Source organism: Schistocerca piceifrons, chromosome 9, assembly GCF_021461385.2.
Source record: "Schistocerca piceifrons isolate TAMUIC-IGC-003096 chromosome 9, iqSchPice1.1, whole genome shotgun sequence".
In the NCBI taxonomy this organism is placed as follows: Eukaryota; Metazoa; Arthropoda; class Insecta; order Orthoptera; family Acrididae; genus Schistocerca; species Schistocerca piceifrons.
Window position 1 is genome coordinate 132,901,909 of NC_060146.1, and position 18,932 is coordinate 132,920,840.

Genomic DNA, 18,932 nt, shown 5'->3' on the forward strand with positions numbered 1-18,932 from the left:
ATTACAACAGGTCAGAAGAGAGGCGTTTGGGATATGCAGAGTGCTTATAATTGAAGTTAAGCTTTCAAACTGTTGTAGAAATAACAGCACTGGTCAGAATGACATCAAGTTGGAACAGAATATTATTGGAGGAGGGGGGAAACATGTCCCAGAAGAAAAATAAATTGTTACAAAATGTAGCAATAGATGGCAATGTAAGCATCATAATTAAATAGTGGTAGACTATGAATGACAAATGAATCCTACAACAATACCAAAGGTGTATGTTTGATGTTAAACAAACTGTACTACTCAGTGTGCATGAGAGTACAGGTGTGATAGTGTTAGTTACATCAGACCATCCACCACGGCAAGGTCATATCATATCGGGTAGGAAAAATTGGTTTTTAATTGCCCTGAGGCCAAAAACCACATAAAGAGCATCAATCAAAATCAAATTGGGTTATTGATTTTCGTATGACAGGCACAAAACATGTTCAGTATGCTGTCAACCGTTTTCTGCAACAAGTTGAAATCGAGAAACAGCATGTTCCACAACTGATCAAGGTGTTTCCAGGGTCATGTTCAGAATGTGTTGCGCAACGCGTGCCTTCAATGCAGCTAAGTTTGCAGTCGAAACACTCAACACAACATCTTTCAGATAACTGTACAGCCATAAGTCACATGGATTAAGATCAGGTGATTGGGACAGCCAGGCTGTAGGGAAATGACAGTTGATAATTGTTGCAACATGCAGAGGTGTGCCATCTTGCATAAAAATGATCCCATGCACATATGCATGCTGTTGGAGAGCTGGAATGGTGTGGTTGCACAAAAGACACTCATAGCACTTACCAGTGGCAGTACAGGTAACAGGACCAGATGCACCTGTCTCTTCAAAAAAATATGGCCCTATGATAATTGCCATAAATGCTCACCACACAGTGACCTTTTCAGGATGAAGTGGTACTGGTTGATTAGCGTGTGGATTTTCCTTTCCCCACATTCAACAAATCTGTGTATTGACATATCCTGTCAGATGGAAGTGGGCTTCGTCTGCCCATAAAATCTCCCACAGCCAATCATTGTCCAATTCCATGTGCGCAAGAAATTCAAAAGCAAAGGTCTCTTGCTGGTTGGTCAACAGGAAGCAACTCGTGCACATGGGTAATTTTGAATGGATAACAAAGAAGGGTATTCCGTAGGATTTTATTCACCGTGCTCACGGGTGTGTCCAATGTTCGTGCAATTCTCCGTGCACTACATGTTTGCACACTGCCACTCATCTCCTCATTCATAGCTGTGGCCACTGCTTTCATTGATGTCAAGTCAGTTCATTTCCTCCCTCTACCACGTTGCACGCCAAAAGAACACATCTTATTGAATTCCCGAGTCACTTTCTCCAGACCCATGGCAGTCTTTGGAACGACACCTCTTTTCAAACCCTTCAGTATCCGGAACTTCTGCAGAACGACGTGTGCACAGTCATTGTTCTTGTAACACAGCTTTACAAGCAGAGCGCGATCCTCCATTGAGACAGTCGCGGTGAACGTTGCAGGCTCAAAAGAAGGAAAATCCTTGTACCCGGCATGATTATACCAACTTCGATGGGTCACGCACATGACATGTTTTCATTTTCTTATTCTGACTCATACAGCACTGTCTGTTGATCAATTTTCACTCTTTTTTTCTTCTTCCGCCATATGTTTACCCCCGTCTCTGATAATATTCCGTTGCAATTTGACATCATTCTAACCAGTGGTGTTATAGTGTTTTGAAAGTTCAACTTTAATTACAATCACCCTGTACATACTACCAAAGTTTTTGGTCCTAAATCACAAAATAACTGTAAAAAAATGAAACCAAAAAAATTAATTTTGGCAAGTCACTACAGATAATGCACCTGTGAAAGGGTTGATGTGCAAAACTCCAGTATTGTTGATTGACACACACACAAAACTAGAATGAACTATCGTAGCTTCTGAAACTGTTGGTTCCTTCACCAGGGAAAAAATGGAATGGATTGCAGGGAGGATGGATCCCTCACACACTATAGGATGTCAAATCAAACACCTTTCAGCCGTCTAATTTCCAGACTTATTTTACTTGGCTACCAGTTTTGGCGATTTACTATGTCATCTTTGGACCCTGTTTATAGACAACAGTGGTACTAGTATGAAATAGATAACAAAAAAGAGAGGGTGCAAGTGTTGTATACAGTGGTAATATGTAATAACATAAGAATACCAACCAGTACAGGGAGTTATATAAAGTTACAGATAAATTAAGGAATAAAATAAGACACTAGTTGCACACTGTATTAACTTCAACTAGTGAGCAAAGTATATATGTCATATAATCGTAAAAAAGGAACCTATTAAATGGAGGTCAATATTGCATAGATAATCACAGTATAATGCTAATGCAGTGACTGTGAAACAGTTGGAGTAAAACAGTATATTCATATACCGATGAGTACAGACTGAAGGTAAAACATTTGATTACATGCCGTCATATCCTAGTAAAACATACCACTTACTGGAGGTCAGCCCCATAACTAACTATATCATCATGTTTCATTTACTACTAATCACTAATAAAAAGAGAGTATAAAAGTACAGCAATGAAATTTATTGATCATGAACTCATAAGAGGCAACTTATTTAATAAAACATTTCTGGTGAAACAAACTGTGTATCTAATGTAATATACTGTGACGATTTCCCACTAGGCAGTAAGTATTGAAATATATGGAAAAGACATAACCAACGTTATCAAAAAAGTGATAAGTCTGCTGGTAAGCAGGCATGTGGTTAGGGGAAATACCAAACCATAAGCTATGAAGTAAGTCTAAATAAAAGTACTGTGATACATACGCAGTATATTAGAAAGAGACTTGTTACAATCAGAACAACCAAAGTTGCGTAGCGCTGTATGTCATGTAGCCGTTAAGCAAGGGAAGAGAAAGTGGATATCAAGGAATATACCAAAACACTGTGTCTGGTATTATCAAGGCATTAAGGTTCAGGTGTGCAATCTGAATAAACACCCATGTCAACTAATAAAACTTGTAGTTGTGTAAAACAAACACTCGTCACATAACATGAAAATAATGTAAAGAGGGAAAAACTCGCAACACTGACACCATAATGCAACCAATGTAGTGTAGCAACTATTGTGGTTACATGTTTAAGAATAAAGGTAAGCAAGTAAGTAGGTTGAGGCAACATTAACCTATATCACCCAGGACTTGTGAAAAAACTAGGAAGCTGCAAAAAACTAACATCATCTGTATAATTCGAAAAATGGTAATGGCATGATTGTAGTGCAACCTATAAAAGTGACATTACACAACAAGTAAAAAATATGTATAAATAAATATTCTTGTACATGTTCAAGATCAGTAAAAACAATATTGTGTGTCATTTCATGATTAGTACATAAAATTGTTAGTGGGAAGTAAAACAGTCGCAGACTACAGTTATGTATTGCTCATAGAATGGTGTCTCATATGTACAGTACACATGAAAGTGTTGCACTCAGTGGAAATGGAAATGAGCATTTGGTGTCATTGGCTGGGAAACTCTTACGGGATAGGTCCGGTCGCCTCGGTGCAGGTCTTATTACATTTGATGTCACATTGGGCGACTTGTGTACCAGATGGGGATGAATTGATGAAGACAACACAACACCCAGTCCCTGAGCAGAGAAAACCCTGACCCAGCTGGGAATCGAACCCGGGCCCCTGAGGATGGCAGTCCGTCATGTTGACCATTCAGCTATCGTGGCAGATATTGCACTCAGTACTAAGGCATAACCAGAGAACTATGTTGATGCATTTTAATATACAGTCAAACACAAATGTAAAGTAGCTGACTAAAATACCTTTGGAAACTCGACGGTTGAAAGGTGTTTGATTTGACATCTTGCAGTGAACAGCTGAGTCCTGCAACCATCTCTGAGAAGATGGACACACAGAGACCTCAGACCCTCACCGAGAGTGACCCATCTGTTGTGAGGAGAAGGGCTAACATGAATAATGTTTTTTTTTCGTGATGACTGTTGATCATATAATGGTGTAGACCATGTCCAGTCTATGAATGCTAAAGCACATGTTGCAACTCAAAGGAAACAATCATGTCATCCATCCAGAAAGTGCTGGGAATTCAGCTGTAACCAAAGTGTGCCTGCTGGTGATATCTTGTTCAGCCATGTACATAGTGAGTTTAAAAGACTGGCAGTAAAACGCTCCCATCCACTTTATACGTTGATATGGTGAGCCAAGTGTGTGTGAATACGTGTAAAATTATTGTGGAAGAACTATGGCATGGGTAGCAGAGGTATAAGCTACTATGACATGCTCTGTGAAGGATGCCATTTCATGAATTCTGTTGACGGGGACAATACCATCACCTGTGAGAGTTAATTATTGCCAGTGCCCCATGGCGTTTTGTCAAGGTTAAAACGATTTATTAAATCATTTATCAATCATATTTCAATAGCTTTCCTGGAAACTGAATCCCAGAAGGATGAAACAGATGGTAAAATGTATTCTCGCGGTCCGAAGCATGATTCACCAATATATAGTGCTCGGCTGCTGTAGATTTATTAGGTTGTAGCAAGTGGGAGTAACATCGATGTTCTGAGCAACATTCTCGAACTGTGTATATGATGTATGACAAATCACAGTGACTCCTGCCTTTCGTAGAATTAAGTCATCCAATACAGAGCCATCGAGTATGGCAATCTGTGGTGCTGGCAGGGAAATTATTTTGACTTTATATTTAGAGAATATGAAGAGTCAAATCATATCACGTTTTAAAAATTTTTCATAAAAAATTTATTTGATAGTCGTTACTCTCTATCGCTTTACCAGTTTGAAACAAGAATTCTACTGATAAAATATTCTTGGGTGATCACCCGAATGGTGCCGTCATCTTGTCACATTTCAATGAGTTGCGTACCCGTCATCTTCAGACAATGCGGTGGATGCTGTGTTCTGCCTATCTATATAGCTGCCTGACTGCTGACTTCATCTGTGGACAGGCCAATTGAGCCTCCAGAAGCAGGTGGGGGAATGCATCGCGGACTCTGGTGTTAGCATAGAGTCGTGGTCCGTTCATTCTGTTTGCAGATGCCACTGCCTTCAAAACAGATCATTCGTGTCATATTTTTTCTAATTGCAGAATCCCATGCTGTGCTGAGTTGAAACCCACTATCTCGGTTTACTAAGTGGTTGTGCAGATGTATTTCTGCCGCCACTTTGACAGTTGAGAAACTGTTGACACGGTACAGTTTCTTCATTTGTTCAAAATCAGAGGTGTTTTTCTTGTCGATGCTATGCTCTGCCACTGTGGACTTGCCTCTCTGCCCTAGTTGAACCTTTCTGATGTGTTCTGTCTGTGGCGAAAGAGCATAGTGCCCAAAGGGAATACACCTTTGGTTTTGAACAAACAAAGACTTTGCAGCACCAGTGGGTTACAGGACTCGATTGTCAAAGAGGTGGTAAAAATAAGACAGCACAACATAATAATAATAATAATAATAATAATAATAATAATAATAATAATAATAATAATATAGGTTAGTGGATTTCAAGTTAGCACAGTGTGGGATTCTGCAGTAACAAAAATACGATGCTAACAATCTGTTCTGAAGACTGTGGCATCCGTAGACAGAATGGACAGACACTGGGACTTGATACTCCACAGGGGCTGTAGTGCATTACCTCATCACCAGTTGGACTGTGTTCCCTCTCAATTGGTACCAGTGTGTCACCTGTTTTAAAAATATGTAGCCTATGTGTGTCCGAATTTTTATTAGAGTGTCGTGTAAAAATATGAAGCTAATCAATTGAGAACTTCACGAAATTTTTGGAAACATTGTTAAATGACGTTTCCCCTTTAGATATTAGTATAGATTTCCAGTTATCCCATTTAATGATAGCCACTATCATTCATCACCAGTTGCCACGTTGGGCAAATCCACATACATCGGCTACGACTTCCTAAAATCAAGCCCTGAGATGAGATCCAGTTTGTCTGACATTTTGCCCACGACATCTTAAATAGCTTGTTCTCACCCTCTCAATCTCCACTATATTGTTGTCAGATACTTGTGCAGCCATTTCCTTACCTTATGGCTGCTACCTCTGTGATTATCCCTGCTGTAAGACTTACCCTATGCACCCTCCTCCTGTGACCAGTACCAACCCTGTAACTGGCAAAATATATACTTTTAAAGGGAGAGCCACCTATGAAACAGCATGTCGCGTACTGGTTTTTATGTAAACACTGTTTGGCCTTATAATTGACACAGTTACTGTCACATTATCTTTTAGGATAAATGGGCATAGGCACAGGGTATATACTGGCAACTCCAATGTCTTGTCGCAGAGCAAGCTCTACAACATGACAGTTGTGACATCGGTGCCTGTTCCACCCTGTGTGCAATTTGGATTCTGCCCCCAGTTTCTCAGAACTCCGCTGGTGGGAACTGGTGCTGCAATAAGTCCTTGGTTCTTGCCACCCACTTGGTCTTAATTAACATTAATTTCTTACATCCCAACATTTCTTCACAGTAACTATTCCTTTCTTCTCTCTGTTTTACTTTTCTATATCTTTCATTTTCTGACCTGCCTCCTGCCCACCTCTTTCGCATACCTCACTAGGCTGAGTGCACCCTGTTCCAGTCCTCCCTCCAAAGACAGATCACTGGCAGTTGTGGGTTTTGAACCTGGGTTCTCTGCAGGGCAGTCAGACTTGCTGACTGTGTGTGTGTGTGTGTGTGTGTGTGTGTGTGTGTGTGTGTGAGAGAGAGAGAGAGAGAGAGAGAATATAAAGCAGAGCTACAGCAAGTTAAAGCATATAATAATAATCATTTACCAAGCATTTCGCGTCAAAATTTTACGCAATTGTTTTTAAAACCTGTACCACCTACCGCCCACAATGAAAGCTGTTGTGTGGCAGAGACCAGGTTGATTACCACTGATCCATACTGTGGCATGACACTGTATTGCCATGCCTACTTCTTTGAGCAAGCCTAGAGTCTGTCTTTTGGTAGCATTTTCTTAACGATGTCAGCACTTGACTTCATATCAGTTGATACCCATCCTTCCCTGATCATTTAATTCTGTAATTGACTTGTCATCAGTGGAATCTTAAACTTCAATCTTCCTTCCTGCCTTCATAGTTTCCTCATCCAATTGGGTGTAGTTTTTTGATGCAACTGTTAGTTGTAAATTTACTGTGCCACTGGGAACATTTTTATGTGTTTCATATACACTACTGGCCATTAAAATTGCTACACCAAGAGGGAATGCAGATGATAAACGGGTATCCATTGAGCAAATATATTATAGTAGAACTGACATGTGATTACATTTTCACGCAATTTGGGTGCATAGATCCTGAGAAATCAGTACCCAGAACAACCACCTCTGGCCATAATAACGGCCTTGATACGCCTGGGCATTGAGTCAAACACAGCTTGGATGGCGTGTACAGGTACAGTTGCCTATGCAGGTTCAACATGATACCACAGTTCATCAAAAGTAGTGACTGGCGTATTGTGACGAGCCAGTTGCTCGGCCACCATTGACCAGACGTTTTCAGTTTATGAGAGATCTGGAGAATGTGCTGGCCAGGGCAGCAGTCGAACGTTTTCTGTATCCAGAAAGACCCGTACAGGACCTGCAACATGCAGTCGTGCATTATCCTACTGAAATGTAGGGTTTCGCAGGGGTTGAATGGAGGGTAGAGCCACGGGACATAACACATCTGAAATGTAATGTCCACTGTTCAAAGTGCCGTTAATGCGAACAAGAGGTGACAGAGACGTGTAACCAATGGCACCCCATACCATCACGCCGGGCGATACGCCAGTATGGCGATGACGAATACACGCTTCCGATGTGTGTTCATCGTGATGTCGCCAAACACGGATGCGACCATCATGATGCTGTAAACAGAACCTGGATTCATCCGAAAAAATGACGTTTTGCCATTTGTGAACCCAGGTTCGTCGTTGAGTGCATCATCGCAGGCGCTCCTGTCTGTGATGCAGCGAGAAGGGTAACTGCAGCCATGGTCTCCGAGCTGATACTCCATGCTGCTGCAAATGTCGTCAAACTGTTCATGCAGATGGTTGCTGTCTTGCAAACGTCCCCATCTGTTGACTCAGGGATCAAGACATGGTTGCACGATCCGTTACAGCCATGCGGATAAGATGCCTGTCATCTCAACTGCTAGTGATACGAGGCCGTTGGGATCCAGCACGGCATTCCGTATTACCCTCCTGAACCCACCAATTTCATATTCTGCTAACAGTCATTGGATCTCCACCAACGCGAGCAGCAATGTTGCGATACGATAAACCGCAATCGCTATGGGCTACAATCTGACCTTTATCAAAGTCGGAAATGTGATGGTACGCATTTCTCCTCCTTACACGAGGCATCACAACGTTTGACCAGGCAATGCCGGTCAACTGCTGTTTGTGTATGAGAATTGGGTTGGAAACTTTCCTCATGTCAGCACGTTGTAGGTGTCACCACCAGCGCCAACCTTGTGTGAATGCTCTGAAAAGCTAATCATTTTCATATCACAGCATCTTCTTCCTGTTGGTTAAATTTCGCATCCATCATCTTTGTGGTGTAGCAATTTTAAAGACCAGTAGTGTAATTAGCATGAACTAAATAAATTACTAACTGTTGCTCTTTTTTTATTTTGTAGGAAATGCAGCAGCCCCGAAACAAGGGACAGATGTGGACCTTACAGATGATGTGATAGTGGTGGAATATACAAAAGAGGTGGTACTTGTGGACCTTACGAATGATGACACAGAGGAGGACAGTACAAAGGAAAGGACAGAGGTGGATAGTACAAATGAAAGGAGTGAGGTGGGCAGTATGAATGAAAGGACAGAGGTGGTCAATTCAAATGAAAGGACAGAGGTGGACAGTAGGAATGAAAGGACAGAGGTGGACAGTAGGAATGAAAGGACAGAGGTGGACAGTAGGAATGAAAGGACAGAGGTGGACAGTAGGAATGAAGTGATAGAGGTGGACAGTATGAATGCTGCCTGCTTACTCACTGCAAGACCCAGTATTCTGTCAGATACCAAACCCGACACCTGGCATAAAGTTACCGTAAGTAACAATGACCTTCTAAAATTCCAAGAATCTGACATGTGGGCTTAAAATGTAATCACACTGCATATTTTTTATTCTTTGTTCTAATAAAAATAAAAACCCTTCAGATGAAAAGCATACTTTATATTGAAAATTGTAGACACTGGCTATGCTGGGAACATATTCGACCACTTACTGACCTGCAGTAAACCTCGGATATTGGTGAGACACGTAATGATGTCGAGAGTGCCAAGTAGTGTCGACCCCAGTGGCGGGTGGGTAGTTCAGGAGTAAACTTGTCAAAGCTGCCAGGTCGACACACTCACCCGTGTCATGTGGGTTTTGTAGTGGGAGCAGCAACTACGGCCACACTGAAGTTGGAACTAGTCAGATTATTTCTGCAGCACTGCATACATCACAGGTTCTCTATCCTCATCCAGTGGATAGAAGGGATGGTTGTCGAACCCAGAGTCCTCGGCGGTGGCACACTTGTCAGAAACCTGGCTACAGCCGCGCATACTCACTAGGCAGGAACCGCGTGTAGCTGACATCGAGTCAGTGCTGGCTAAGAATTCCTGCCCCGCCGGTTGAGTGATGGCCACATTGTGCTCCCAGCTCGGCTGACGGCAGCTTGTGGTGATCGTGGTGTCATGCGGGAAGTGAAAGCCGTCCCACGACATCTGGCTAGTGGCCTCTGGCAATGGCAGTCGGTAAGCGGATCTTTGGCGAGAAGTATCCTAGTTTGACCCTCAGCCCGAGATGATTTCGGACCATTTTGCAGCTGGCCCTGTGGATTGTTTGCACCAGTAAGATGGCTACAGAGGGATTGTGCTTCTCCTGGCCACACGGGATGGACTGTGTTGCTGACTCGATGCCCTCTGCCAGCTGGGTGGCCAGTGCTTAATATAGTCTATGACCAAGAGTGTCAACACTGCCAGTCGGAGACAGAGTGGTCATACTGACGTACAAAGGCTGATTGTGGTGGTGAAATGGTGTGACAGACGACTGCTGCAATTAGACCCCTTCTGGCAGTGGTGTCTTGTGTCGACCAGCACTACCACAGCGTGGTGCTGTGTTACTCGATAGCTGGAATAAATGCAGCCTTACTGCTAATGATGCTGTTCTCACCTTTCTCTTATGGACTTACCAGGCACTGGCAGAAGTTCATATCGGTAGTTGTGCCTCCTAGTTCTTAAAACTAGCCAAAGGAGGTAGTACAAAGAGGGAAGAAATACTGTTGATATTCATGCTCTGTATGAACATTCCTTTATTGATTCCCTAAAAATGTGTTCCCAAAAAGTTAAGTTATTATAAAGTTGCCATTTTATTGTAGATCATTTTGAAATCTTATCAAAGTTTGACTGTATATTTGGGCAAGTATTTGTGTGTTCTCCTGCCACCGCTTGGTGAGTAGATTTTTTTCTCTATCCATTTACATTACATTATCTTTAGTATTTATGCAGCTTTTTACAGACCAAACTATTAGGCATTGATAATGTGCCAGATTTGCATTAATTGTGTGACTGTTTAAATGAATTAATGTAATAAGAAACAGTCTTGAGCACTTGTCTAAGATTGTGATGTTCCAACCTAATAATGTAAAAATCACTTTGTCGTTGCTAAAGAAATTTAATTTTTTCAATGGCTTCCTCAGGTCACATTAAAGGTTTTTTTTAATACAACAATGTTAGGGTTCAGTAACCTTTGCCTTTCATTGGTATTCATCCAAGAATGAGCATGCCAGTGGATGATTGTTCGAAACTTAACACACTAGAACTGTTTTTGTGTTAAAATATTAATTTGGTGCTACACAGTTCTTATGCAGAATTATGTCAAGAGGTATGACAAAGGCTTCCACCAAGTGCTGACAAATTACAGGTCTCTTTGTAAAAAGTAATCTAGAATGCTACTTGGCAATTACAGAACTTTACAATTATGAGTAGTATAAAACAGTTCCCTCTCCACCTTGTATAAGTAGTATGTTTTGGAGTGTATTTGTACCAATAAGTCAAAAATTATTTAAATAATGTCATTTTATGGTAATGTAATTGTAGTTGATAAGATATTAATTACCTTATTAATTACCTCTGAGTGAATTGTATGCCTGCTCCAATACTAGACAACCACTTTCTGCTTAGTTGGAGCAGAATTTAAGCTGTAGTATTATTATATTTTTCTATAAACAAAGAAATATTTAGTTTAAAATCATTTTCAAGGTGTTGCACAGTACATAAAATGAAACATATGCTATAGCCAGGACAGGACGTATACAACCCGGAACAATCGGGAGATCCAGGAAAAAGCCGGTAATGTTTTCATCCGGGAGAAAACCAAAAAAAACCTGTGAATTTTTTAGAATTCTGGGAATTTTTCATTGCTTTAGTTTTCAGTTAAATTCTTGTAATTTTGACTGTTATGGACTGATAATCTTACAAAGGATATTACTGTATCCTGCTACTGCAGAATAATACTGCAGCAATAAAACATGAACCAGAGGAAAAGAATGAAAAAAAGAAGCTTAAATTACGAAGGAAATGCACCATGTACAGCAACAAAACACAGTGCTCAGACAAGCATCTGCCAGCAGCAAAATGTGTCAAAGACTTTAGGAAGACTATGCAATGCTTCATAACAACAAATTGCCTCCGATGAGTGTGACGTCATAACTGTTTACATTAGATTTGTTTTAGCAGTTACAAACAGGCTCATACACACGCACATATGAGTCGCGTATGATAAGTACCTTCTCCCGCTTCTGGCTACAGATGTGTGGCTGTTGGCTATGCAAGCAGTCGCAGCAAGCAGCTAAGTGCTACCGGGAAAAATTTTAGTGGCACGCCCAAGCTGCCAGATTCACGCATGCGCAGCAGACCCGGAACTGGAGGGGCGGGGGGTCCAAACTGAGGTATCTGACCTGTGTGACTATTTGGGGGGTGGGGTGGGGTGCCAAATTCATATTCTTGAGGGAAAATATCTCATTTCACAAAGCGCCTAGCATCCAGGCCATGATGGTCTATCAATTATTCATATGATTTTGAAATGATGGGATTCCAATTCGGTTTTACAGGGAGTACTCTACTGCATTGGCTCCTTACTTAGCTTGCATTTATCGCGAATCTCTTGCCCAACATAAAGTCCTGAGCGACTGGAAAAAAGCGCAGGTGATGCCTGTATATAAGAAGGGTAGAAGGACGGATCCTCAAAATTACAGACCAATATCCTTAACATCGGTTTGTTGCAGGATTCTCGAACTTATTCTCAGTTCGAATATAATGAATTTCCTTGAGACAGAGAAGTTGCTGTCCATGCATCAGCACGGCTTTAGAAAGCATCGCTCCTGCGAAACGCAACTCGCCCTTTTTTCACACGATATCTTGCGAACCACGGATGAAGGGTATCAGACAGATGCCATATTCCTTGACTTCTGGAAAGCGTTTGACTTGGTGCCCCACTGCAGACACCTAAACTAAGGTACGAGCATATGGGAGTGGTTCCCAAGTATGTGAGTGGCTCGAAGACTTCTTAAGTAATAGAACCCAGTACGTTGTCCTCGATGGTGAGTGTTCATCGGAGGTGAGGGTATCATCTGGAGTGCCCCAGGGAAGTGTGGTGGGTCTGCTGTTGTTTCCTATCTACATAAATGATCTTTTGGATAGGGTGGATAGCAATGTGCGGCTGTTTGCTGATGCTACTGTGGTGTATGGGAAGGTGTTGTCGTTGAGTGACTGTAGAATGATACAGGATGACTTGGACAAGATTTGTGATTGGTGTAAAGAATGGCAGCTAACTCTAAATATAGATCAATGTAAATTAATGCAGATAAATAAAGAAAAAGAATCCCGTAATGTTTGAATACTCCATTAGTAGTGTAGCGCTTGACACAGTCACGTCGATTAAATATTTGTGCATAACATTGCAGAGTGATATGAAATGGGACAAGCATGTAATGGCAGTTGTGGGGAAGGCAGATAGTCGTCTTCGGTTCATTGGTAGAATTTTGGGACGATGTGGTTCATCTGGAAAGGAGACCACTTATAAAACACTAATACGATCTATTCTTGAGTACTGCTCGACCGTTTGGGATCCCTATCAGGCCAGATTGAGGGAGGACATAGAAGCAATTCAGAGGCGGGCTGCTAGATTTGTTACTGGTAGGTTTGATCATCATGCGAGTTTTACGGAAATGCTTCAGGAACTCGGGTGGGAGTTTAGAGCAAAGGAGGCATTCTTTTCGTGAATCGCTACTGAGGAAATTTAGAGAACAAGCATTTGAGGCTGACTGCAGTACAATTTTACTGCCGCCAACTTACATTTTGCGGAAAGACCACAAAGATAAGATAAGAGAGATTAGGGCTCGTACAGAGGCATATAGGCAGTCATTTTTCCCCCGTTCTGTTTGGAAGTGGAACAGGGAGAGAAGATGTTAGTTGTGGTACGAGGTACCCTCCGCCATGCACCATATGGTGAATTGCAGAGTATGTATGTAGATGTAGAAACCCATCCCTGTTGGTTCTTGAACATATTTGAACACATTTTGGTGAAGTTGATTTCTGAGTGAATCATAAGTTGATCTTCAAATGCACACATAGTGTATGTGATGTCTCTGCCAGCAGAAACCTCGTTACATCTAGAAATAAACTTTCCTGCAGACAAAAGGGGACAAGGCTATATGAGCTGAGACGAATAAACCTGAAAGGGTGAATGCCAATCGCTGTCTGATTATATGGTTGATTGGGTTTGCGAATGATCAGCTTTGTTATAGTTACTAATGAAATCCATAGATTCAGAGTGGAAATAAATGACTAACAGGTAAGAAAGATGACATATCTTCTCGGTGTATCTAAGAAAATGAAATTTTGGCAGAATATTTTTGGCCAGGTCGCTACATTAGTAAGGGCCAGTTGTACAGGCCCTGGCTAACAGCCGCTGAAGTTCTATTCTGTAAGTACCACGGAAAATGCGTTGTACGAACATGTAACAACGCCTAACTGGAGAATAATCGCGAGATAACTAAACCGGTGATTCTGGTAGCTTTAGTGAAGTTAACTGGCTAATAAGTTTTGACAACGGCAGGAGTGGTTGCAGAATTAGTGATGATAAGATTGTTTGTTAGAACGAGGAAGGAGAAGAAACAGCGACATCACACAAATTATGTCAGAATATGATGATTCTAAATTTATATAAAAATTTCATACTGCTGCTGTTTTGTTCTCATGCTTGAGAAACTGGAGAGTATTATGAAATGTGAAACTGTTTCCTAACCTAAAGCTTTTTGCTTTTAGTAGTCCTAATAGGCATTTGATATTGGTACTTTGTGAATTATATTCTGTTGTGTTATAAAAATGACCATTTGTGCCAAAACAGTCTCATTTATTTGCTGTGTATTACAATTGCTGCGATATTAGAAAGGCCTATCGACGTAATCAGATCAAGAAACCACACCAGTCTTGGGTACTATTTGTATTAACAGCTTTTTCAGTCCATCATATTTCAGGCTTGCAGCCGGATCACATTGACATCTTGGCACGATATTTCGGCTAACAAACATGCAGCCATCTTCAGGTGAGTGCGAGACTGAAGATTACTGGTGCGCATCGTTCTATATATACCGAAAATTGGCGCGGCGGCGCCTGCGCAGTGGAGAAGGCTAATACCGCGCCCCCTATCTAATTTACTATCCACTGCGCAGGCGCCGCCACTCCAATTTTCGGTATGTATAGAACGACGCGCACCAGTAATCTTCAGTCTCATACTCACCTGAAGATGGCTGCATGTTTGTTAGCCGAAATATCGTGCCAAAATGTCAGCGTGATCCGGCTGCAAGCCCGAAATAGGATGGACCAATCAATACGCCGGGAAAACTTCAAGATACACATCAGACACCTTTACGGGGAGGAGATGGTAGCACACGTCAAGAGTTTGGATAAGTTACGCAACAAACGAGCAAGATTACTTAGCTCTCTGTGTTTTTTATTGACGTGTCGGGACAATGGCTTTATCCCTAAGTTTGCCAAAGTGACACATTTCATCAAGACCGCTGCCGCCAGGAATATAACTCGGAAGGCTAGCCTGGCTCTAGTAAAGGAGAGGATTTGCTTCACTCGCCGTGAATTGGATCTGATTTCAAGACAACTGTATCACCTTCATTTGGAAATAGCATCCAGTCTTCCTTCTTTCACCTGGGAGTGGGTTGACGGAGTCACTTGGGCCAAAGCGGACTGGGCCCACAACAAGTCATCTTCTAGGCACTCATCGAAGTTTGCACGTCTATCGACAGCATCGCCGCAAGAAGGCACTTTTCGACGCTCTGTGGTTAATTTCATGGATAGAGTTTTGGACAATGCAACGCTGTCTGTACTCTGAAAAGGACTTAACTTCGCTCCTACACCTAAGACTCCACCTTTCGCGGATTTCATAAGTGCTATTGAAGAAGCTGTTAGACCCCTTCCCAGCGACGCAGCTGAAGAAATCGGGCGTGAAACATGCCGTGCACTTAAGAAAGCAACTCCTCTGAAGAACATCATTTCTTCTAGCGAAAGGGCTGCACTTCGCAAACTACGTGACGATCCCCACACTGTGGTTCTCCGAGCGGACAAGGGCAATCCGACGGTACTTTTGCCACGAAACATCTACAACGAGAAGATTTATAGCCTCCTTGGTGAATCCACATATCAGAAGATCGACAAGGATCCAACGTGCAGAGTAGAAAGAAAAGCGACAGTTTTGTTAAACTCTTCTACGCTTCCACCTGAAGTCATTAAAAGACTGAAACCGCATAGCTCTGCTCCACCGAGGCTTAATGGTCTTCCGAAAATTCATAAAGAGGGACTACCATTACGCCCTATTGTTAGTAATATCGGTGCGCCAACTTAGCACAACATCTGTCTTCGTTACTGAGACCTTATGTGGGCAAATGTCCACATCACATTCGTAATTCCACCGATTTTATTAGTAGACTGAAGTCGCTCCAACTCCACAATTCTGACTTATTAGTGAGTTTTGATGTCGTCTCTTTATTTACTAAGGTTCCACTGATGGATTCACTGGTACTCATTAGCAGAAGGTTCAAAGCCGACATAACAGCATTATTTCATCATTGCCTGTCCTCAACTTATTTCTTATACAATAATGAATATTTTGAACAAGTTGACGGTGTTGCCATGGGCAGTCCTTTGTCCCCTCTGGTAGCAAACCTTTTTATGGAAGACTTTGAGGAGAAGGCACTCGAGTCGGCTGAATTTAAACCGAAAGTCTTCTGGCGTTAAGTGGATGACACATTTGTAGTTTGGCCCCGTGGAGAAGAAAAACTGGCAGGATTCTTAAAACATCTGAATTCCATTCACAAGAATATTCAGTTTACCATGGAGGTCGAAAAAGATAGATGTCTGCCGTTTCTGGATGTCCTTGTCAATCGTAGAACCGATGGATCTTTGGGGCACTCCGTCTACCGGAAGCCCACACACACAGATCTGTATTTGCAGGCAACAAGCTGCCACCACCCTGCACAAACCATGGGTTTGTTGTGTACTCTGGTGCACCGGGCACATGTGGTATCTGATAAGGACAGCCTTCCTAAAGAATTAGAACATTTGCAATCCGTCTTCAGGGAGAATGGATATTCTACACGCCAAATCCGCACAGCTGTAACAAAGAAGAAATGTAAAGAGAAACAAGAAGAAGAAGACAAAGAGGTGGTCAGGTCCAGGGCGTTTCTTCCGTATGTGGGTAACCTCTCCTCTAAAATAGGAAGGATTTTAAAGAAGCATTGTGTTAAAGTGATCTTCCGACCACCTACGAAAATATCGGCTTTGCTTGGCTCTGTGAAGTGTGAAGGACGATCTGTGTCTGAGGAAGGCGGGTATTTATAAGATCCCTTGTCAATGTGGCAAATCCTACATTGGCCAAACTACTCGCACAGTACGGGAAAGATGCGTGGAGCATGAGCGCCACACACGTCTACTACAGCCCAATAAATCAGCCATAGCAGAACCCTGTATTTCGACGGGACACTCCATGGATTATTGTGGAACAAAAATTTTAGCGACAACTAGATCTTTTTGGGAATCCATTATTAAGGAGTCCGTGGAGATACGATTGGCAAAAGATCTTATTAATCGAGACGGCGGCTTTCAGATGGATAAAGCATGGGATCCTGTAATTTCTTTAATCGCTTCACAGAGACATGGGTCTGCATCTAGTGCGACGGCTGATGAAAATTGATTTTATACTTTCGACTACCGCGCCTCAGCTGCGCGAAGGCGCTTTATGACAGATAGCGCAAATGAAGGTACACCACTACGCATGCGTGGCCCGCTTCTGCTGCAGAGCGCGCCAAATTAGATAGGGGGCGCGGTATTAGCCTTCTCCACTGCGCAGGTGCCGCCGCGCCAATTTTCGGTATATATAGAACGACGCGCACCAGTAATCTTCAGTCTCGTACTCACCTGAAGATGGCTGCATGTTTGTTAGCCGAAATATCATGCCAAGATGTCAACGTGATCCGGCTGCAAGCCCGAAATATGATGGACCAATCAATACGCCGAGAAAACTTCAAGATACACAGCTTTTTCAGTGTTAGACAACTGCATTTCAATTTTTTGTATAGCAAAACATTTGACGAACTTTGAGGTAATAGATCCTTTTGCAGAAAGGAAAGCACGCCATGTAAAGCTATAGCAAGATTAGAGAGAAAAAAATGCTAGGAGCTAAGGATTGAAGAAATGTGTACTGTCTTGCTTGTCTTTTGTCTTTACTGGTTTTATGTACCCTATATTTAATTTTATGTCACACAAAACAGCAAGTTATTAGCTAATAGGTAATAATGAGTGCAAATTTTCTTAAGAGTTCTTGTTCTCCCAATTACAAATAATCCCATCCAGTATTAATTTTCTAAGTGCTAAAAAGGGTCAGGTTGTCAAACTGACCGACTGGGAGCAGGAGAGGCACCACAGGACATTTCAATTTCCACTGTCCTGGATATAGTTTGATGACATCCATTACAAAATATACACTTTCCAATTCCACAGAATGAAGTACAGTGATGCGCAATAGAAGAATCCTGTGTGAAGAGGCGTGGCATTGCACTTTGGCTCACTGAAGACCAGACAACATGTATATTTCCACGAAGTCTGCCTGCTTAGCTGGGTGGTAACGTGCTTGCCTCCCATGCACTGGGCCCGGGTTCAATTCCCGGTCGGGTTGGAGATTTTCTCCACTCGGGGAGTGGGTGTTGTGTTGTCCTTATCATTTTATGCTCATCATCGGCTGCAAGTCACCCAATGTGTTGCTGACTGAAACAAGACTTGCACTTGGCAGCCGAACCCGACTGGGACATCCCAGCCAACAATGCCATATGATCATTTCATTTATTTCATTTCCTTAAACACACGTCTTTTAGAAAATTCGATTTTTTTTAAATGCCCTATTGCAAACGCTCGAGGGAGGGGGGGGGGAGGCTCCACTATCTAGTATTGCCCCAGTTCGGAAATATCGTAGATCTGGGGCTGGTGGGCAGAGCAGTCTGGGTTGTAGTGGGTAAGTGGGTAGACTCCCTGTGTCCTGTGTTTACATTTAGTGATTTTACTGTTTTCTCTACATTTACTGCTTTCACGTCAAATGAAAATAAAAGGGCTTTCTGTGGCTGGGAGCTATCGAGTGAATTGAAATACATTCACATAATTACAGAAGGCTAAAATATGTTATGTGTTTCAGATTTTATTTAATTTTCATCTTTCTGAGAGTCAAGCATTAATCGCCTTGCAGAACAATGAAGTTATTTTTGTCAGTTTGCTAAAGAAATTTGGCTATTATTAATCTTTTCCAC

The 18,932-nt window shown here is 42.1% G+C and overlaps 1 protein-coding gene across 2 annotated transcripts in view; it reads left to right on the forward strand.

Annotated features, from left to right (window-relative positions):
* Positions 1 to 18,932, forward strand: part of LOC124716963 (nuclear RNA export factor 1-like) — a 155,845-nt gene that overhangs the window by 7,450 nt on the left and 129,463 nt on the right. For both annotated transcript variants that reach the window (XM_047243562.1, XM_047243563.1), the window contains exon 5: positions 8,712 to 9,127. In XM_047243562.1, the coding sequence (XP_047099518.1) occupies positions 8,712 to 9,127 (416 nt within the window). The remainder of the gene's footprint in view (positions 1 to 8,711; positions 9,128 to 18,932) is intronic.